The sequence below is a fragment of the Andrena cerasifolii genome, chromosome 3 (assembly GCF_050908995.1).
Source record: "Andrena cerasifolii isolate SP2316 chromosome 3, iyAndCera1_principal, whole genome shotgun sequence".
NCBI classification, from domain to species: domain Eukaryota; kingdom Metazoa; phylum Arthropoda; class Insecta; order Hymenoptera; family Andrenidae; genus Andrena; species Andrena cerasifolii.
Window position 1 is genome coordinate 8783595 of NC_135120.1, and position 22684 is coordinate 8806278.

General features: G+C 46.1%; 2 protein-coding genes across 9 annotated transcripts in view; one reads left to right on the top strand and one right to left on the bottom strand.

The window, feature by feature from the left end:
- The window catches only part of Gycbeta100b (guanylate cyclase soluble subunit beta-1-like), a 76224-nt gene that overhangs the window by 9649 nt on the left and 43891 nt on the right, over positions 1-22684 (top strand). The gene's annotated exons all lie outside the window — the stretch shown is intronic.
- Gycalpha99b (guanylate cyclase 1 soluble subunit alpha 2) overlaps positions 1-22684 on the bottom strand; it is a 70429-nt gene that overhangs the window by 1099 nt on the left and 46646 nt on the right. For 7 of the 8 annotated variants that reach the window (XM_076808550.1, XM_076808548.1, XM_076808549.1 and 4 more), the window contains 8 exons: positions 13677-13750; positions 12752-12834; positions 5326-5671; positions 3407-3788; positions 2780-2959; positions 2250-2388; positions 1988-2154; positions 822-965 (listed from right to left, as the gene is read on the bottom strand). In XM_076808550.1, the coding sequence (XP_076664665.1) occupies positions 822-965; positions 1988-2154; positions 2250-2388; positions 2780-2959; positions 3407-3788; positions 5326-5671; positions 12752-12834; positions 13677-13750 (1515 nt within the window). Of the gene's footprint in view, positions 1-821; positions 966-1987; positions 2155-2249; positions 2389-2779; positions 2960-3406; positions 3789-5325; positions 5672-12751; positions 12835-13676; positions 13751-14107; positions 21980-22684 lie in introns of those variants that run through there. The other variant, XM_076808552.1, reaches the window with a different exon arrangement.

Here is a 22684-nt window from a genome sequence, read left to right on the forward strand (position 1 = left end):
CCGGCCGCCGCGGCGAGCCGCGCATTGGAAATCCCAGCTTTAGGGGCCCCAGTGGCAGCGATTACCGGGAGAAGTATGCATCTGTTTCTCCCTTGGACTAGTGGGACCGTCGCCAGCCGCCGCGGCGAGCCGCGCATTGGAAATCCCACCTTAAAAGGGCCAGTTACTTCAGCCCATAGACGTATATAGACAGAGCGTAAGCTGAGGGGGGTGTAAGATTCGCGGTAAGGGGAGCGATACAGGCAAATCGGGTAACGCAGTGGTTATGCATGCCGAATGCCTCTGAAGCTACCCCGACGTGCCTGTATCTGACTTCTTGCATTTTCACCTCCAAGCCTACCGTTCACCTTGCCGATAGTCCCAGCTTCTGCTCCGTCTATATAAGTCTATGCTTCAGCGTAGGGGTACGAGCCTGCACCGCTCGCTACTACTTACACTCTTAAGGTCTGCGCAGAAGAAGAGACCCTCTACGCCCCTCTTCTTCTTACCACTGGCACGCCGGATACGGAACTGACACGGAACGGATATGTGTGCATAAACCTTTACAGTTTTCCCTATCCGTGGCGCGACACTCGTTATCATAGGCTTTCGAGCTCCTCTTCCGCGTGGCTATGGTAAACATCATGAAGCCCCGGCTCCCAAATGGCTCGAACTGGCCTTCGCTGTTTTAGTGCATTCTTTTTCAATGATAACAGTACACTATTTAGATATCTTGATTAAGTATTGAGTTCAGATATTGTCGTTTTGAATAATATATCGTCTACTTTGAATACTACATGATCGAATGCTGAATCATTTAGACAAAACTGATATTTTCTTACCCTTATTGGTTTGCCCTTATGAGTTAGGTGGCGAGAACATGTTTGTATCATTTTTAGGGCCATCCAAGCTATTTGTTGTGCATGTATGTGAGTATCACGGTGAAGGCCACATGCTACGCAATAGGCATCTCCGATTGTTTCTACCTGTAATTTTTGTGTCCATAATTCATACATGTACATATGAGCAATTTATATACTAGGTCATCTTTCATTTTGTAATTCATTTAAGGGTGTACAGGAGTGAATACGTAAAATCGATGGTTTCTTTTGTGTCGGATTGCTTAGGTACCAAGCAATCGTTACACTCGTACTTGTCACAGTTTATTATGGACGCGTTTCCGAGTAATTGCAACAAAAAAAAATGTCGGAATGTTCAAATTTGTTGAAATTATTAACCGCTGCAGATGAACCAATCATCTGAAAGCAATTGCTTCGGGGTGAGTAATTTCTACACCAAAATCTACAGCATGGAACTTTACTGGCGAATTTAAACACAAATTGTGAAAGTTACACACGATTCAATTTTTCCCAACATTTTTACGACAAAAAAGCGCCTTTAATCGTTTATAAAAACTTTTACAAACTTCCAATGTTGACGTAGAAATTCCATGCTATAGGGGAAGGAATTCTACACTTCCAGTTAAAATGGCAAGTGAAAATATTCATTCGTTCAAGAGTTATGATGTATACGGTGTTTAGAAATGTAGTTTCGAGATAAACGGCTTCAAAATTAAGTCCCCGACGTCAGTACCGCTCTGCGAGGCCGATACTCGGCGGTGCACTCAGTTACGTTCAGCGCTATAATTTCCGTAATTATTCGAATTTCCTCATGAAACTTTGTTATAAATATTCACAAAGGATGACACTTCCGGAATTAATAGTAATACAAAAATCGATTTTTTTAGATTTCAATAGTCCTGTACCCCCTTAAAAGTGATGACATGGAAGTGTACTTCATGGAACATTTGATGAAAGTAATTAAGTAATAACTAAGTTTCTTAACTTCACATTCTGATTTCATAATGAAACATTATGCACAGAGTGTGTAAATTTACACTTGCATTGTACAGTTCAACCTCATTATCTTCTTATCCTTCAACCCTTTACAATAATTAATTCATATGAGTACGTAAGGATTCATGAGCCGAGTTTTTAATAATTCGCACCTTATAAACGTCCAACTGGCCACAGAACGAGTCGAAGTGCTCGTAAAGATTTTGAAGCATGTTGATGACCATCATTGGCGTCGCGGTAGAACAAATTTCCGTGAAACCAACGATGTCGCTGAAAAGCATTGTCACCTTGGGATAAGTTTTCGCCTCGATAGTTTCTCCTGCAAGCATAAATTATCATTATATAACAGGATATTGCGTGCACATAGTTCCACATTGCAAGTAGTTAATTTGCAACCGTGTTACAATTACTCACCCAACCACAAGCGTTTTGCTATATCTGGAGGGAATATAAGATGAAGCAAGCTGACATTCTTTTCTCTTTCCGCAGACACAGCAAGGTTAGCTTCTTCTATGGAGCTCTTTAATTTATCCATTCGCCTTCTTAAACCATCCTGCATAAAAAATACAGAATTACAAAATATGACTTCTATTACCTTGGGACTTATAGTTCGATCGTTTGATTTAGACCGCGCCAGTCTGATCGATGGTGCCATCTAGACCGTGGCCTCTGCTGGCTAGTGCCCTCTATATCGCGGAAACCAGCACCGGTAATGTAGATGGGTTTTTTAAAAATGCATGATGCTCAACGGATTGAAAATATCAATGAATATTTTAATACATGCGATTTAATAATGAATTATGTATCAGGTATTGAAAAAGTTCACTTAAAATCTCTTTCGTCCTCTGCCTTAATATAATAATTCGATGTATAATAAACAGTTGATATGAATTTTATGAATATCGAAGTAACAATATTACGATGGAAAGGAAATTTTAATGTACCTGCGCTCTAGCTTGCTCCCCCACTAAAATCACGTCCCTTGTGGCATCGTGTAATGGAATATCAGATATAAAAAGTCCTCGCCCAGTTAGCCCTTCCAGACCGTTCAGGAATGGCGAGCTCACGAATAGGATGGAATCCGATTCGGGACAATGGACCATTTGACCTTTCATCTCTAAGCCCTGGAATGATTGAAATCCTATCAATACAAAGATTCGGGGACCGTTATCCGATAAAGACAATGTATACGGTTCCCTAGACAAGATCTCCAGTAAGGATTTTCAAAATATGGCTAATGGAATATAATTTTGACTAAATGAAAGTTAGATACAAATTTTTTCGAGGGAGATTTTTCAGCTGTGTGATATTTAATATTTAATTCATTTCACTTCCAATTCCTTATTTTCATCTTTCACTAGAACTAATGGTATTTTATTTATTATTATATTTACTCGTACTTAATGGTATTTTCGATTTTACCCCACAGTATCAATACCCACTGAATGCATTACTCTTTGAACAATTAGCTACCAATTAACCACCGCGTAAAACTACGCGTTCACCATTTGCTGCCCATGTAACATTACAGCACTCATATTCCCCATACGAATGATAATGTATTCATGTACCTCCGCGGGATATTTATCGACGCCCTCCGGCCGTTGTAGGGTCAGCACAAAAGGCGTATTCGCACGCTTCAATATCTCGTGAAAGGTCAGAGTAACCCCGCTCGGCCGTGTAAAAACGAAGTACGTCGATATTTCTCTCCCCAATCGGTTCAGATGTTGTCCGAAAATCCTCATGAATCCGACCCCAAGCTGTACCAGCTCCAATTGCCGGTCGACGACGAAATGCCATGGAAACGCTTTGCAAAAGCTCGCTACTCCCATACGAAGGTCCGTGGCTTCGGTGGAGAGTGGACGGAAAGTAGACGTGACCGTCACGAGATTATCATCGATCTCGGAATCGACCACCAAGTGCTGGCTGTAACGTTCTGGAGTGATACGATACCTGCGGAACAGTTCGTCAAAGATCATTGTGCTTGCGCGTCCTCGCATCGAGCCGACAGTATCCGGAGAATCGAAGCTCGCTCCAATCTTCGCGATTATGCTTGCTACACTAATTGTCTATTAGTCTGCGTAAAGTTACCATCGATATTATTCTCTTTCTTCGCTGGCATGGTAACTCTACAGACAGGCTACTTGACTTCGCACCAACTATGCGCGCCCGATTTAGATTTTCTTTCCCGAAACTTTTAATTGAACCGAACCGACATAGACCAATTACGGAACTTGCTTCGAGATGCTTCAGCGGCAGTGCTTTGCTCGGGTAAATAGAGAGAAATTTGCACTTTAACGAATTCGTTTCTAAACTGGCGTATAACGAAATGCTAGAAATCGGCAGTGTCAGCGGTGTTTGGATGCAAATGCCTGCAAACATCGCCGATCAATATTTGCTCGCTTTTATAGTCTCGCGATTCTTGGTACTTTTTCTCTGCCCGTGTAAATTGAATTCCTTTCGTGTAACACGATGTCTGCATACACGCGTATCGATCGAATGGGCTGATACCAAACATTCTGCTCTTGAAAGTAAATTCTGCTCTTTATAAAATACCATAATTAGGTATGTCGTAATAATTAAAGTAGCCGAATATGAGACCCATTTCTTAAAAACACTATAACTTTTGAGTGAGAACACTTTTATTTAAATTCGATACACGTTTTAAAAGTAGAATATGTATTCTTTAGCAACCTACTGGAAAGTACTATAACAAAAATTCAGTTTCTCCATAATAAAATAAAAACGAAAGTCATTCAAATACGCAGATCAAAAAAATGGGTTCCTAATATGAGACCCAGTTTGCTTTTTCCTGAAACTCATTCTTTCTTTCTTTTTTTATAAAGTCGGCACGTGAAATCTATTTCTTCACTACCGCAGTCTTCGTGGGCCCACCACGCCCATTGTAACACTTTACACGTACACATAACCCATTGTTCACCTAGCACATCTGAAGAATAAAGACCCGTGCAAAACACGCATTCTGTATCATAATTTTCTTTCTTAATCACTTTCATCATTCAGAACAATATCTTCTTCACTCTCATCAGCAGAACTTTCACGGGTCTCATATTTGGAAACAATAACACGATAACTGCTAAGTAGCTTCGAAGTGAAGTTTTCATCATTTAATGATGTACAACAAGTAAGCCTTAAACTCCATTGCAAGCACTATATAACAGTATTTGTGAAAATCATTATACACTTACCACTTTAGAGGTATATGTAAGTTAATCGAACCACTTCAAAAACTTTCTGCAACATATTTCAGAAATATGTGCTTGACAAACTACTGTGCGGACAAAACAACTAATACACGGTTAGTTAGTAAAGAAATGTCGCTTCGCTATGACATTCAAGAGTTCTGTAGCGCAGATAAGCTGGGGTTTCATATTAGGATAGGTCGTCATATTCGGCTACTTTAGCCTACACTGTTTTCGATCAAATCTCCTTCTCCTTCGTTACGTTAATTTTGCAAACGTTTCCTTACCTAAAAAACTTCGTGTTGTAAGGGTCAGGTAGAATGTACACGTTCGCATTGTCATTATAAAACTGCCTGGCGATGCCCTTCAAGCTGCCAACCAGCAAATAAGCGATCGACGGGTGGTCAGTTGTAAAGTGCAGTTCTATCGCTTCTGGCGTAGCGATGCATACGAACTCAGCCTCTGCCTCTGATCCGGACTGGTGTTGTACAACGTCGTTTACGCCGTCGAGAGTGGTCAGGAAGGCTGTCAGATCGTTCCCGAGGCAACGGAGCGCTCGCTCCAAAAGACCCACGCAAGCAGTATGGATCAGCTCCTGACCGAGGTGATCGAAAAACGTGCTCACGTCGATGTCTGAAAAAGTTTCGCTGAATTAGCTTCCACCCCCCGCGATGTAGATCCCATAGAATTGCATTCCCTCGTGCACTTAGAGAAATTGCAGTTTTCTGAGTAACGTAGAAGTCCTTACGCGATCATTAAATTGATTTCAGATGGTTGCGTATTCAGATCACTTTTAGCGCTTAGTAGAGTATCCGACGTTAGAATTTTCAACACACCACCGCGCCACGGTTTCCTGAATTTCTTCACCAGCCCTTCAAGCCTCGAACGGGGTTTGTGATGTTCGTTTATGAGCAAGCAAACAAACCTGATCCCTTGGAGGCAGGCGCGAGGAAACGTACCATATCTTTTACTATTTGTAAACTTCCACAATGATATTTTCCTTCGCGGCGCGAAACTGTTTTACGGCAGATTTCGTCCGATATGAGTTGCCCGAAGTCGTTCCTTCGGTAACAGTCTCCCGAACTCTGGACTTTCCAGTTTACTGCCCTGGCTACTCCTTTTCTCCACCTTTATACCCGGATTGTAAACACTCGAAAATCGTGGCTACGCGCGGGCACAAGTGGACGAGAATTGAATACCCTGGGGTCAGCGGGTTCGACTAATATCCGTCAGTGGGGGAAAACAATAGGAGAGAAACCACGGCCATGATACGGCTCAATTTTTCATCGCGGCGCGCTGAATGCGACCGTAATTTTGCTGACGGGGCAACCAGCGGCGAATTACTCGAATCTTCTTACCTCATCCACCGGAGGAATAAAAAAAAAAAGAATCTGAAAAACGAGGGAGATGGATGAAAATTTCTATAGTTACACGCGTGGAAGGGTTCCTAATCTGGAGCGATTCCGCTCGCGCGGGCTTTGGAAACGGGACGTTCGCTTTGCTTTTCGTCGGCGTTATTCAATTTCCACTTGGGGCGGCGTTCCCATCGTCGTGTTTCTCGTACCTCGCCCTCCGGTTCCCCTATCCAAGAGTTAGATTCGACGTCGGAATCAGCACTGCGCCCACTAAACGCTTCGACCAGTGACGAAAGTTAACGCGGACAGCCTCGGGCGCGGTCGATAAACGCTAGATAGGATTCCAATCGCGATAAACCAGCGGTTAGCTCCCTTGCAAATCCGGAAATCGACGCGGCCCCAGCTGGGTTGTTCTAACGTCCGCGCGTATTATTTCCCAGCGAATGTCACTGTCAGCACGCGATAATCAATAGCGGTTGGCATTCAGCTATATAATGCAGCCAATAGTCTGGAACACGGCGTGATGCTTCTGTGACGGGCTGCCAAATTATCCAGGAAATCTTGACGGATCGACGGCCCCCTGGCAGCTGGCGATCGTCGCCTGTCGGAGGAGGAGATGAAAGTATCGGTGCGGATAACGAGTTCCTTCCAAGTTTAATAGTCTCCTGGAAAATCATTCGCGAGTCCGAATGATAACGGAAATCTCAGCTTCTCGGCAGCAACGGCGAACAATTGTATGCCTGCGAAGGAGCAACTTCAGTGGGAGAACTGTAAAGGTGGAGTCAGACGGCGCGTGGATCGGCGAACTTTGCGCGCGAATCGCCGATTCACGCGCCGTGAGATCGCTCATGGCTCGCCGATACACGTGCCGTGTGATTCCACCTTAACGAGCTTCCTGACGCACACCCAACACTCTAAGAATGAAAGAACAGAAGATTAGCAGAAATTAACGCTCTTCTAAAAAGACTCGAGTAAACACATTACCCGAACAGCTTGGATAAAAGTAAACATCTCTGGCAAATACAGGCACGCCCTTGTAGTTGAACGGCGTTCGATCATCTCGCGACGAAACAGGTGCACGATTCTCTGGCGCGACTATACCCGCGGAACATTTTAGATGAAGCCACCCTCTGTGCTTTCGCTTCGGGAGAGAAGGTTGATATTCACGCCTGATTGAATTGGGACAATGCGTCGAGAGGGAACACTTTGGAAAATCGACGTACCGCGCCTCTGCCCGTTGTTACATACGTCGATGCTCCTTCCCACCGATGAGCCTAACCGCGATGCTGTCAGCGAGGCAGAATTGCCAGAGAACGGTGGATATAATTACAAAGTTGCACGGGAAGATTTGTATCCCCACCCGTTGCCAGCGACGTTCTGCCCCGATGTATTTCCTTTTCCTCGGCCTGGTACAGTATATTGGATGTATCGGAATTGTGTGCAGTGCCTGCGCGCCAGTCAATAATAGGAAAGGTCTAATACGAAGGACGCCTTTTCGAAGGCGAAGCAACTCGAGGCACTCTCCGGGGCTCCATCACGACCGTAAGAGAAATCCTTTTTTCGCTTCACCAACCTCAAAGAACGATCTCTCGTGCTGCCCTTGCGCGACCGTACTTTTCTTCCTTGTCGTTATCGGTAATGTCGAATGATCACGCTACGGAAGGCGAGGTTCAACGCTGGCACGTCCACTTTTTCGATCCCTTAAGTTCGCTAACGAAAACTTGCACCAGAATGCTCGATGATCAGCCGTTACTGACATAACTTTAACTATAGAGTAATTACAGTTGGCTTTGACTTCTGCTGACCGTTAGAGACCCCTCTCGAGCTTCAACTTCGTGGGACTTGAATGTCTAACGTCCGTGGAAGAGTAATGCTTTTGATAAAGATATATCGCTACTTTTCCGAGTTGTAACTGTCAATCGGAAACGAAGATCGATAGGTTACGGTTAAATGTTAGCTAAAAGCATATAGGCTTTGTTTAGACTCGAAACTTTCAGGGTATTTACGAGAAAAACCGTTTTACCGGCAACTCCGAAGTTTGTAATGCAATAATAATACGTTTAAGCGTGAAATGTCATTAGAGAAGGTCGAGGATGAATCTTTAACGGTGGGCAAAGGGGTGTTCCATCTAATTGCGAGGAAGCGAGTTACACCCTACGACACAGCAGGGGTACAAAGGAGCTACCCGTGTTATTACATTAGCGTACTATGTGTTACGATAATGAGCAATAAATTCGTATCGCCGCATCTCTCTGGCACGGCACCGTCTAGGCCACAGAAGAAATGTTGGCGTGCGTAGGTGCCTCGATGAATTGTCTTTATCGTTGCGATTCTGTGGCACGGTCTTGACGGAAATCGTTGATAAGTTCCGACAGGGAAGTCGAATCTGAATACGTTACCGTGCATATTGATTGTCCATGATGATTAATGGGACGTTCACAGAGCATGCTCCACTGTAACTACAGTACTTGACAACGGAATGCAAATTAGGTTAACATGCCCCTCGAAGATGAAGGATCGAGCAGAACCACCTGACAACGTATATTGCATCTCATCGAACATGCTAGTCGGAATACACGGCGGATCATTAAGATCCATTTATGGGGAATATTAATGCGTTAGGTGCAGGATTTTAATTATCGTTGGTATGGATTTATTGGGAGAATACCGTCGTTTCGTCGAGGAGAAACGTTACAGGGGAGTCTTCCAATTTTTTACATTGCTTCCGTATTCGTGGGCGTTGGCAGGTAAGCTTGTGAAACCGAAGGTCCACTGTGTTGAAAATATTTCGACTATTAGAGTAATTGCCCAACGTCGAATATACAAAGCGAGAAGGGCACTCCATTACCGCGTTAAATTCCATCACGATAAGTTTACATACGACCAGTAAATTAGATCGTAGTGCACGCTCTGCATTTACAGAGTTATGTTTTCCAGCAGTTTTGTTGGCACGACTTACAACCACCTTCCAATGTAATAAATGTCTATCACGGATAAGTGGTAGAGATAATTGCAGTAACTGCTTTCGTAGTGCTCTCGAACAGTATTGGCTCGTTTTACAACGACCCGTGGCAACGTTTTAATTAATGTCCCTATAGATCACCGCGCAATGTGTTACGTACCACCAACATTTTCGCCAGCGTAAAGCTGGGAAATGAAACGATGGCAAAAAGAGACCATGCACTTCGTTAATCCTCAATTACGCAATTGCTGTTACTGCAAGTGGCTGGAAAAAGTTTGGTACACGCGTTACAAAGGAAACGACACTACGCAGTGGCATTTATCCCCGCCGTTTAAACGTTCGCCGAAAACATCGCCGCGACTTTGTGTCTCTTTTATCCAGGGATATTTATAGAACGCGCTATCATTTCCACCATTTTCTTTGAACGCCCGGAATATAAAGAGAATGATAAACGCGGCTGGATTTGATTTACTCCCTTGTTCTTATCTGCCCATGTCTTTCGATGTTTCGTCGATGAAATATTCAGTTTCGTCGGACGTGCATTCGTCCTACTTTTCGCCCCAAGGAGATGGAGGTCTCGGTCGAATTCGTAGTCTCGGCTTGGTGCACTTTCTTCGCGGATAGGAAGGACAGGAAGGTCGGCGGGAGAAGATGTTCCTCGAGTGACACGGCGAAATGTGTCAAGAACTGAATACACGTGCGAGATTTTCGAAGTCGCCGGGAAAACCAGGGGATGCTATTAGAGGGGTGGCGCGTCCAGCTGTCCATTTTTTTTTTTTTTCTTTAAACGTAAATCGATAACCGTACTCTTAACAAGCTTTATAAAACACGATCGACGTTATATCCTTAGACGGCGATCCGGTAAATGCAATTTCCTTGGGCCGCGCTCGTTGACTTCGTTAATCCTTAACCATAGAAATTACGTGTCGTTCCCTGTTACCGCATCGCGGAAACTTTCGCGCGACGAACGTTTGTCGCACGCCCCGCGATCGCCGATCTCGTTACAACAGCATCGCGGGGACGAAGTCGCGCGTGCCTCACATAGCGCAGTATTTTCGCGAATTTGCATTCCTTCGCGCAATTAGGAGACAGGGAACAACACTTCGTATTTCGTGGCAGGAAATTTTCCAGCCCTGCGGTGCGCGTGCACCCCGCGACTCCCGTCTGACATAACGACGGTGGCCCCGTGACTTCGTAACTGGGGAGTAATAAATTAATTCAGCTACCATTTAACTTCGTTTCCCGGCAAAGGCGACTAGTTTACATGCACTTCCCGGCGACGAGGCGAAGCAAGAAACTATTACGATTGTATCAGACTTGAATACGCGCGAGCTTGATTCTGCTTCGAGTAAAGCGCAGAATTCTACTTCGCTTTGAAAATAAATTACGAATTGAAGACTTTTGATGGGTTTATGCGAGAAATTAGTTTTAAAATCAGTAATAGAACATAATGGGGAATATCGCGATAAAATTAATAAGAAGGCAATTTCATCGAGGAGATTAATGAGGCGCCTTACGATTTTTGCCGTACGGTGTACGAAGTCTCAGATTTCAAGAAAAAATTAATTAACCGCTCGTTGTCGTCCCACTTCCTTGCAAAGAACCGGGTCTTCCTTTGACAGATGTACGGACCCTTTCTTTAGCCCGACGTTTAATTACCCGTAAGATTACCGTTTTTAATATTCTTCCTCGCGCGATGCGCAGTTTTTCGTCGCGCGGCACTGAGTCAGCTAAAAAGAGACATCGTGACGTATTTGGACCTCGTGATCCAGGGAACTGGCATGTTTCCTCGGGCCTCGCCGAGACTCCATCGATCTCTCGATGATGACGAGCGAAAACGAGAGGGACGGATAAAAGAAGATTACAAATTGTGCCCCTGTTACCGAGATGGAACGCCCCTGAATATTTTACACCCGCGAGCATGCATATCGATTCGTTTTCGCGCTATTCCGCGGTCATTCAATTAAAAACTCGGTCAAGCCTGTATTAACGAATCCCGCGCTCTCGACGCCTATGTAAAAGTGCAAAAGCGGCCGAAGACGCTTAAAGGTGGATCGCTGGGAAGCACAAAAGCTCAACGAAATTAGCTCTGGGCTCCGTGAATGAATAGACACCGTCGACACTCCATTCATCCAGTTCCAATTTTTTTCCCTCCTATTAGCAAGCTCCAGCAAAGAATGCCTTTCAGAGGAGGAAAACAATTACCGTATTCAATTCAGCAGGTAGTTTGAATAAGCTGCGAAAGATACGTAAATTGCTATCTGCGCAGGTCGTCCCTTGAAAGAATGAAATGCCACGGCGAACATGATTGTGGAATTCTCTGCTCTAGGGAACGTCGATTTTACTTTACGACGAGCTTCTCGCGTCATAACTCTGCGTCGTAAACTGTTTTTCTTTGTCGAAAGTGCGCGCGAAATTGATTTCTCTATGAGTCTCGTTGTCTCATTCGCGACACTCGCTTCCACGAGGTGGGAACAAGTTTCTAGGAACATTCTTTTTACGCTTAACATTATACACTTTGGGATGATTAATGCGACGAGCGACGATAGCTTCCGGAGGTGCTAGACTGAAGTAATAGCGAGAGCAATCTGTGCGCAAGAATACTTTGTCCTGCTACTTCCGAAACGTGGAACGCGAAGCCTACGAAGTATCGCGTAACTTTCCAACTCTGGTCAAGGGAAGATTTGCCGGGTACGGCTTCAGGAAACGGCGAAACGCCAATAGTCATCGCGCGTTCTTAATCTACCGCGACGACTGCTTCAAACAATCGTGAACACAGTGACCCACAACTTTGTCCACATAGCTGCGCGAAATTGATATTCGATCTCCATTAGATTGTGAGTTAAAACTAAAACTAGGCAAGATCTGAGATTCTCGTTTCTCCTTCTAGGTGGGGGCGTGCAGATCGTGCAGAGGGTACCTTCGTTTTTCAAAATGGCAGGAGATAATTTCGGACACCCACGCTCGAGGCTCCAGACAGAGGTTGTAATAGAAAAATAGCGGGTAATAAGGTAGGAAATATATTTCCCTCGGTTCTTTTCCTCGAGCCATTTCCGGGGCAGATAAGACGATCGAGTAGAGTGATCTAGTATGCGATCAGACGCGGGCGAGTCATGCCAAGTACGCCTGACTTAACTGCCACAAGTTTCTTCGTTTAAATTCATGAGAAAATTCATTACGAGAAACTGCTGTGTTGATTCTGTTCCGTTAGTTCGTCTTCTATTTTCATATCACAGCCTCTCGGATTCTGGTGGCGTATAAATAAACCTATGGGATCTGAATAAGCGAATACCCCGGATGCTGACGAACAAATTCGAGATTCACTTGAACCGCCCCGGCGATAACTAAGTTTATCATTTTACGCACAGAGACATCAGACTAGGAATAACGTCTTACCGCAGTGATAATTTAGCGTCTCGTAAATGTCCTCCAGTAAGTTATAGTTCTCCTCGACGTCGAAGTTGTACAGGAGTTTCTCGCTGAAATATCGAAGAAAACAGTTTATGGTTAGCGACGGAAGTGCAATTATAACTTTCGTTGTGCATCTTTAACGATGAATTGATTCCGTGGTTGTCGCCATTCGGACGGGGCGGATGAATCATTACGAAAACTCGAGCAAACGACCGACGTGTCCTATTCGATGTTAGTGCGATTCAATTAGGTGGGATTAGTCGTTCGCGGAACGACTGTCTGTCCTTTTTATCGGCGATCTCGTTAGCATTTAGCGGCCGTTTAATTCGCTGCGTCGTTCGTTCGGGCGATTGAAATGTTTTAAGCCGCGTATCCACCTGCGCATTCGCCCCGAATGTGCATTCGGCGCGCACCGATTTTTTGCTCGTTCGGAGCTCTGCGCGCGTTCGGCGCGCATTCGGCGCGCGTTCGGGGTTGAGTGAAATTTGCGGCGTCCATTTCATGGTATTGTTCGGACCCGATTGCGCGCTTTGATGGACCGCCAACAAGCGGATCGGCCCGAATGCGCGCCGAACACTGGACGAGCAAAAAATCGGTGCGCGCCAAACGCACATTCGGGGCGAATGCGCAGGTGAATACACGGCTTTACCGGCGATATTCTTGCGGCTCACGCGACGGTGCAAAGTGACAGAATGCAGCTAGAGATGGAATGATGGATGATCTTCTTAGTAGCTGTTACGCTGTACTTTTGTTAACAATACTTCGAAAGGATACGCGAATGTGCGCAGGGACGAAGTCGAATGGAGCTCTGAAGGCAACGCGTCACAGACAGTGGATGATATATATATATATATCATCTACTATATATATATATATATATATACACACACATACAAGGAGAAATACTTACAGGTAGCTCGCAGTTGAGAGTGGCTCCTCGCCTTTGCTCAAAAGGGCCCCTAGAGCCATGGCAACCACCTCGTTCTGTAATAAAAATGAAAGCCGAGCATGTATACACCGGCGAAGGAAGAAGATATCTTTGGTGGATGAGCTGAGGCCAGCTCTGTGTACAGGATGCACACGCAAGTTACGACACGACTGCACTAGAGAATTGCAGTGAATGGAAAAATTGTATCACTTGCCCTAGGGTACATGACGAGCTACAAAATGGTTTTCTAGCAAGGAGATAATTTCTGGCGAAGTTCCCACACTCCGCTAAGTCATATATATTGTGGGATATAAATAAGTTTCTATCCCCGAGTGGATCCTAGTCATCAATAAGAATCCTAAGAAGATTCCACCTCGAGGCAAGATATAATCTCCCACAGTGCTTCCAATTACCTTAATAACTTGTTCAGCTTATTGGCCCCGCGTAATCCACTAGGCAAAATCATATTTCTATCAATCTGTGTTCCCCCGGTATAAGGGAATCGTTGCGGCATCCTTCGCGTCAAGTTCGCAGCTGCACTTTGCGACGTGAATTTTTTGAAAAGCGCGAATAAATTGCATCTGTCACTGGGAGGCGCGAAGCGTAAGAAATGTCCTTCCAATACGCCTCGCGGGAGCGTATAAACCAAACCTGTCGCCAAAAACTATGAGCGCCGAGGAAGTTTCCCTCCGCCTCTATTCACATGGAAATGTTCGACGTCGGCGCGAACTCTCGGCGAGTGTTTTTACTTTACGAGCCACGCCAAGGCGCGACGAAATTAATAATCGGTCGAATAATTTGATAGGGGCGGCTCGCAGCGGCTCCAGCTTTTAATCGTAAATTATAACGCGACCGTGCTTTGCAGCGGAATTTATCGTTCCACTTGGTGCGCCTCTATGGGCAACTATTCTCCAGAGAATTCCTATCCGAGGCTGTTATGTGGGGCATTACTTTGCCTACGCGACCTTCGGCGCTCGCCGGGTTAAACGCGGAATCATTTTCTGACCAGTTTCTCGCGTCGAGCCGGATTGAATTACGATCTGCATTATCCGTCCCCGGCTATGAACCGGAATTCTAGTCCTAATTTCGCCCTCTCCTTGCCTTCGTTAGTCATCGGGTCGTAAACTACGCCCCCGTTAGAATAAAGAATTCGCGGAATGCTGTCGAATCAAATCTATCACCTCCAATGTCATTTACACATCCTCCGGAGATTTATAACGAAGGAGTTACAGCGGAGAAACAAATTCAGTTTCAGAGTCGATTAAACTTTACGTTTCTGCGAGCTGCTCTCCCAGACTTGGGCGTACCAAGCGATCCACATATTTGTTCGTTCACTGTGACGTTCGCTCCTTGTTCGTATTCATGTGACTTTACAAGGAAACTAAACAAGAAAGGAGTCGCAACGACGGGAGGGCGACGGAGTGGAAACATACGATCACGCACAGACGCTGTCGTCTCGTAAAGATAGATCGATTGCTCTTTGTTCGTTTCCCGTTCGCATCAGCTCGCTACTAAACACAGGCCTCTACCCTCGGGACGAGGAAGGACCGGAATGCCGGAGAAATATTCGCGGTACGATCGATAATATAATCATAATCGTCCGTTGAAATGGTAACTTTTGTTTGACTTTAGAACGACCAGGTCCCGTAAAAGTTCCGCCGCTTAAGAGGAAAGTGAACGAGACGCTATTTGCTAACGTCGAGTTGATTAAATTTCTTTATTCCCAAGGAACTCTGAAAAGCGGGGTAAACAGTCGAAGAATAAGGGAAGTGGGTGAAAATTTTATTTCCTCGTTCCTTTGGGTTTAACGTACGACGAAGGGCGAGCGAGGCAATCGAATTTCATGAGGAAATTTTCGCTCCTGAACATTCGCGGCCTGTAGTGTACCGGGGAACGGAAATGGTAAACGATTACGCGTTACCAAAAGGAGCCGTAGGATCGTACGGTGGATACCTTTCCCCTGAATTTCCATTCCTTGAAAGCGATCCCACTCGCTCGCCCGTCAACTTAAAACGTCGTCCGGTTATCGAATTCATCACATTCCGTGACCATCGTCATCTTTTTAGAATTTCGCGGGCACGTGACAGTTTCTCCGTGCTGTTTCATAACGGTGGCCGTTTCGGGTGATTGATGAGGGCCGTCCGTATCGCGGCGTTGTATAGATTTTCCGCAACCTGCGCCGCGAAATTGATCAGAAGGTTTTCATGGATTTACAACTGCGTGTGTTATTAATTGCACGATCGCGAACCCTAGTCGGATAATTAATCGGGCGGTTAGCTACGCGTTGAGACTCTATCGATTGGGATTTAAGCCGATTGTTTAATCGAAGATATCGGCGAGCTAATCGGTTGCACGCCCTTAATGACTTCCCGGAGATTAATAAGTATCTGGATCCTGTGGACACGGTGGAACAGTGGCGCGATTGAAAAATTATTTTCGTTCCACGGGAGCGTGCGATTAGCCGGGCGGAGGACGTTGAATCGAATTTGGCTGGGGCAAGGTTTGTTGGAGCGCACGACGTCGCGATAGCCGTATTTCAACTGGAGCCAAAATCGATAGGGGCTTCTTTAGAATGATAGTGGAAGTGCGGTCGAACCATTTGGGGGAAAACATGCGTTTTTACGAGACCTCTGCTCGGGGAGTTTGCCCGGCGTAATGCGGCGAAAGCTCGAGCCGCGTTACGCAAGTTTTGAAGGAGCTGTAAAATTCTCGGTACACTTAATGCACGCGAGCATGCGTTGGATATTCGGAGCCTTTCTACCCTTAAGTACACCGATACGCGAGACGCCGTGCGGCATAAATTCTTGCGTTACGCTGCATGCGAACTCGGTCAGCCGGCAAGTAATAACAACCATTACCGCGGGAACATTATAGGACGGCTTGGAAGGGGCCTCTGCCAATGGAGGGAATGTAATTCACTTGCTTTTTTTATACGCAGCCTGTCCCATTTTAATCTCTAAATGGACGCGCGTACCGCGGCGAGCACGCTGGATCGCAAAAAGGGAACACACGCGGGGTGAATAAGGTCGAGGGGGTGATTAAAGTTTCTGTAAAGAAAATTGGCAGATGAAGGCGTCGCGGACGTTTCGAGGGCGACTTTGTTTTTCGAAACGAGACTGCGGGCGTAATGCGATGTTTGAGGAGTTGGACTCGGGCGCGGCTTTTCGAGTACCCGGGGTATTCTAGCTTTTAAACCAGTAATACGCTTCAGAATTCAGGCATACAGCTCCCGTAGCCAGGGCGGCCTCTAAAACTGTTGCCTCCGGTGTTGGGTTGCGCTGTAATTTCATCTCGACTCGACGGGCATTATTATCAAGAGGAGCTGTCGAAAGTCACAAAGGGTGGTGCACTCGAGCAACGGAATTCCTGACGGAGAGGGCCAACATTCCCGAATTCGTCGCAATTTCACGGGGGCTTCTGAAGGGTCACGGTGGCCAGCGGTGGGATTGAATTTTTCGGCGTCGCCGTCCGGGTCGCGTGGAAAAAGCCCGACGGTCGCGGATACCGGGAACGTGCCCGACGTTAACGGGAAGCTAATTGTCCTCCGTCGGTGACTGGCACAAAGACAGAAACACTGCGCGGATAGAGGTGACGATGTGTAAATTGACCGGGCTCCGGTTCCGTTCCATTCGTCGAATTGGACGGACGGGGCCGAAACGTCGTTACTTAGTCAAATCGACGGAAATCAAGTTTTCCATCTCCGTGCACTTACGGGATCGCCCTTGCGCCCCGTGATTCGCGCCGAAAACGCATTCCGCCTCGCCGCTAAACGGCATTATGCACGGTCGAGGGTTCGCCGTGGAGAGCGACGGAATTCTATTCCTTATCGATAACGCAGTTGGAAGCGATAGACGTATTGGATTTATTTGCTGAGCACGAGCAGCGAAATATAGGATTTGTGAAGGTTTATCCCGCTCCAGGCTCTCAAGTCACATTCTTTCGCCGAAGAGAGCCGGACGTTTTGTCAGCCTCGCAGTCAATTTCGGCAGGGGTCTAAGGGCGTGTCGATGCGGCGACACTTTTTAACAGAGACTCTTCCCGCAGCATTTTTAGGAACAATTGGCCATTGGTTTTTTGAAAAGGAGCGAGGTTTCCCTGGACATCGAACAATAGTCGATGAACAATACTCGGAAGTGACGAGTGCTCGAGTGGGGCGCTGGAGGTGTACAAAGAGCTTTGTTTCCTGAAGAAAGGATCGGTGGATTCTATTTTTGCCCTATGAGTGGATGTTTATTAGAGTTTCACAAGGAAACATCGATAAGTGGCGGCATAATGGACGTTTCAACATTAGCTACGTTTTCTGTATTTAGCGTGGCATACTTTAACACTGTAGGACGATAGTCACCTTCGAAGGCGTGCTCGACGTATCGCCAGTGGTAATTTCATGCTACCAAAGGACATTCTTCTTTGAGAGTGTTTGCATTGAGAAGCAAACGTTGCCTGTAAATTATAATTAAATACCTACCACGGATTGTAATTGCTTCTTAAATTAATGTTTCGCGAACGAAACTCTTGCATAGAATGGCCTCTACGTATTTTGCTTTGTATAACCGCGCGTTCTGTGATAAGAGAGCGAATATTAATGTAATTACAAAGAGACAAATTCTAACACGCGCAACCAGGGACAGAGGGAACGTTGAAACTAAATTTCGCCTGAACAAAAGCTACGTTAACTCTTATACAATCGTAAAAAAGAGTTTACGATGATAAAAGGACAATGTGGCAACAATCGCCTACAGGAAAAGCATTGTGCTCCGTCTACTGTTGTTTATTAGAGCTCAACTTGCGACGAGGATTCGTTCCGAAGTGAAAGAGGGCGATATAATGAAGAGGGCCGTTTTTCTTGGAGCACGGGCGAGCACGAATGGCCGATTTTATCGTCTCGTTTGTATTCCTTGATGGCTGTGTAATGCACGGTAGATTTTCCCGGATGTCTCATTTTTTCCCCAAGCGAAAGCGATGCATTTTCGTGGAAATATCGTCGCCCATTACGGCTCTCGTAGTGGAGAAAAAATTTTCAGCGCGATCGCGTTCCGTTGTTGAACTGCTGGAAAATCAGTGAAAGGCGATCGAAATCGGGTCGGGATGATGGAATTACGATGAGAAGGGGTTTTGTTCGTATATCGCTCCGGATAATACATATTTATTCGACCGTTGGTTCCTCTCTTCCTTTTCTATCCCCGTCGTGAACCGAACGGAAGAAGCAACCGTCGGCGTCGCGAAGCTTCTAGGTACGATCCACAAGCACTAAACTTTCCAGCGGAATATCAATAGATGTTACATTCATGCGGGCAATGTATGCACAGTCGGATTCTGCAACCTCTCCCAGCCTTTCGTGAATTCCCTCGTTCTTTCTGCCGGCAAACTCGGGCGCCCAATGCTTCACGTCACTCGTTGGTTTCATCCCCTTATAGGCACCGCTGTTATACACACCACTCCCAGAAACTCATCTCTGTTTCGAATTCGAAGCTCGTTACTCGGTGTAACGCACACTCAATTACAAATTCCAGAACACGCGGCTGCGGCGAACGCGACCGGGCGTCTCGGCACGAAGATTAATTCACAAATACCCCGTATCGGGGGCTCCACGTGTTGCCGGATTCAATTTATTTCAATATCAGTTTATAACGCTGCCAGGCATAATCATATGCGGTTTAAACAATATCATTTGACGCGCCGCGCGATTACATCGGTCGTCGACGATAACGCGGAGATGCGGCGAAAGAAACGCAACAAATGACGCGCACCTGTATCGCACGGAGATTTTATTTCACACGCCAGTATGCGCGCGATCATTTTCAGCCGGTTCGTCGGCCCTTTCTACCGCATATTAAAGCTCAGTTTCCAGTTATCGGCGGGCCGCGATATCCAGTTATTCGCTGGGCGGTGTAGCTGAGCAACGAGGGGGAAAAATTAGTCACGGAGCAGCGCAAAGGGTAAAAAGTTTATCGGGTAAATAGGAGTATCGCCTGGAGGGGTTCGCCGCGATATAAATGTAATTGAAACGACACCGGGCGTAAAATAACGAGCTCTGTCGCGCGCTGTCGCGAAAAACGTAATAACGCGATTCTTGGGACGATCTTTCAGCGATGCCGCGCGCCGGAGAGCTGGATTTTCCGCTGGTTTTATCCGCAAGCGATACAATGGGTATATACTGTTCAGTAGGTGGGCCGCGCATCGGGAACGCGGCCTGCGCCCCATGACTCAATAAAACTTGTACATCTCCCTCCACGATGCAGTCCACTGTTTACGGTTGCACGACGGAAACGGACGGCGAGAGAATTATGAGTGCCGTGACGTAAAAATTCACCCTGGCCGCGGGGCATTGCGTTTGTATTTTACGTCCATACCAGGGAAATTAGATTCCGTGCTGTCTCTGATAGGACAAGTTGTCGGGGTAATTTCGTTGCAGGCTAGAGAAGATGGTAACCATAGAAGAATCTGGGAGTGGCTGGAGAAAGCAATATTCCACGGCTCTTGTCCTTTGAGCAACTTCTCTTTGAAACAATTTATATAATAATGCAAGTGTAAAAAGATGCAGGGTGAGAATTTCAATCACGTCTGTTTGTGAATTGTCTGACTGCAAACGTTCCCTTTTCCCTTCCCCTCTCTTTTACACCTCAGTCGTACGGATCGATCGTTTGGCTCGCACCTTCCTCGTGTATCGCTTGATTCGCGCATTATCTCGAAAGCCATTTGAAGCGGGAGTATCTTGGATTAGCGAAAGCTTTCTATTCGGGTGTTTTTTTTAAATGGATATTTAGTTCTTTCTGGCTAGATTTTCCTATCAACATTCATCGCACTGTTGTTCGTTCTTTTATTCACCTGAAGTCACGTATTTGTTGGCATATTAATGTGGTTGTCGATTCCATTCTTCCTTTGTGCTTGCCATAACCCGCAATACCGAATCGATCACGACGCTTTCACAAGTTCGCGGTGGGGCCGCAATGGTCGCTCCGCCATCCGGTTCAAAACGCATCGCGACCCCCGCGATTATTCCGAGACGCGGAAGCACTGTAAAGGCAAACGTATCGATCGACAGAGAGTATCGTGTGTGTTCTCCATTTGCACCTACTCAGAGACCGCTGGCACGGCGCAAATCCCCGTTTATATACTTTAAGACGGCCTTAGGACCTGGTTTTCGTATCTCGTCTAAAACTCGATGAATCTCCGATCACCTTATTCATATTTGCCCCTGCCTTAAACCACTTTCAGCGAAATAGTCGCCGCCTTCGATCCGCGTGAAAATTCTGGCGAATATTTCGCCGGCGGTGCAATTATAAAATTACCACGATTCAGATCGCTGAGGTATCGAAATAAATTTAGTTCTTATTTCAAGATAACCATGATTCAACGATAAAGAAGCGTCGTCGGCCATTCGATTGGCTCGTGATTAGCAGCAGGTTACTGCTCCTTTCTCCCCGGCGCGGCATTGTTCTTTTGTGCGTAGCAAATGGATTGTAAAATTCAATTTATCGCGGTGCGGATAATAGGAGGGAGGTATTCTCATCCACGAGACCCGTCCTTCGCCTTCCCTGGATATCTTGTTAATGGTCGAATCTCATGCCGCCGTTCTATTTATCCGTTCGCCGTTTATTAATTGAACGCGAGCCCGTTTTCCCCCGTAATCCGCACGGCAACTTGTGCGAGCCGCCTCGAATCGACGACAACAACGAGAAAATGAACGACGCCGACGATCGTTTCAATGCAACACGCTCCCGCTTGTTTTTCCCCTGGAAACACCGCGGTTCGCACAAATTGCTTCACGAGCTTACGTATTAGTTTTTATTTCCTTCTATTCCACGTTAAACAGAAGCAGTTGACCGAACATCACGATCGTTAAATCCAAATCTGGTTTCAACAAATTGCCACGTATTCTTTCAGAATCAATCGATCATTTGCTCTCGTAAATAAAGGAATCTCCTTATCTGCAGCGTCAGCTATTATCTACTTGCCTTTGTTTTCTGCTCCTTGAATGATGCCGAGCTTCTTCATTAATGGTTCCTAACGGAAATTTTATTCGCGAACTTGTGCTTCGTGAGACGCTTCGCACGAGGCGCTCGCATTTTCACACTTGGTTCATCACGCCGCAGTAGTACGAGTAGAAAATATGGGAGGCGAGCGGTAGCATGGGCTTGGCGGCATTTATTGCGCGGCTCCCGCGAGAATTGAACACGTTAAAAATTAACGAGCAACGCCGAGGTATCGCGGGGACGCGTTGAGTAAAAACGTATCGGACGGATCGGAGAGTGTAGCCGAAGAAATTGGCTTGTCGATAGCTAGCCTTTGGGCGTGTATTTTTAGACGCGGACTGTGTGAACTTTTTCAAGCGAGCAGCTTCCTTTGTGCGGCACTTAAAAGAGTGCCCCGTGAACAGGAATTAAGTGGATTGCGCGGCCCTAATCCCGAAAGCGCGGCAAATTAAACCAAGTAGCCTTCCCATTGCCCGCTCGAGTCTCGCAGCAGCGGAGCCGAGCGTTAGCGCGCTCCGTTTCGCCGCGTAATCGCTAATGCCGCCCGATGCAAATGCAATTGCAAGTGGCCCTCGATTCTAGTCCTCATGCCGCGTTAACGACCAATCAAAATTTCATACCACTCCGAATATGCAAAAAGATTTCACCGTCGAGTTTCAATCGTCGAGGTCCCTCCCGCCAGCACTCTCGAACGTATCGAGCTTCCCAAAGGATTACAGTTCGCGCTTCTCCTGCAATTTGAAAGCTTTTGTATCCAGTGACTCGCGGAGTTTGTTCGAGCGTGATTTTCTGCCGGCTTTGCAAATGCGCTAGGTCCCAACCAAACTCGTTGCAAGTTCGTTCCTCGAGGTTAGAGTTCGAAGACGGAACGATACTGCGACAAACGATCTTCGGCAGGTTCAAAGCCTAGGATGTCCCAAGCGTGCGAATAATTTCGAGGCACAGTTGAGGAGTTCGGCACGTTTAAGAATTCGAGTTATTCGAAATTGGTACGATTCTGCTGGGAAATGTGTAATT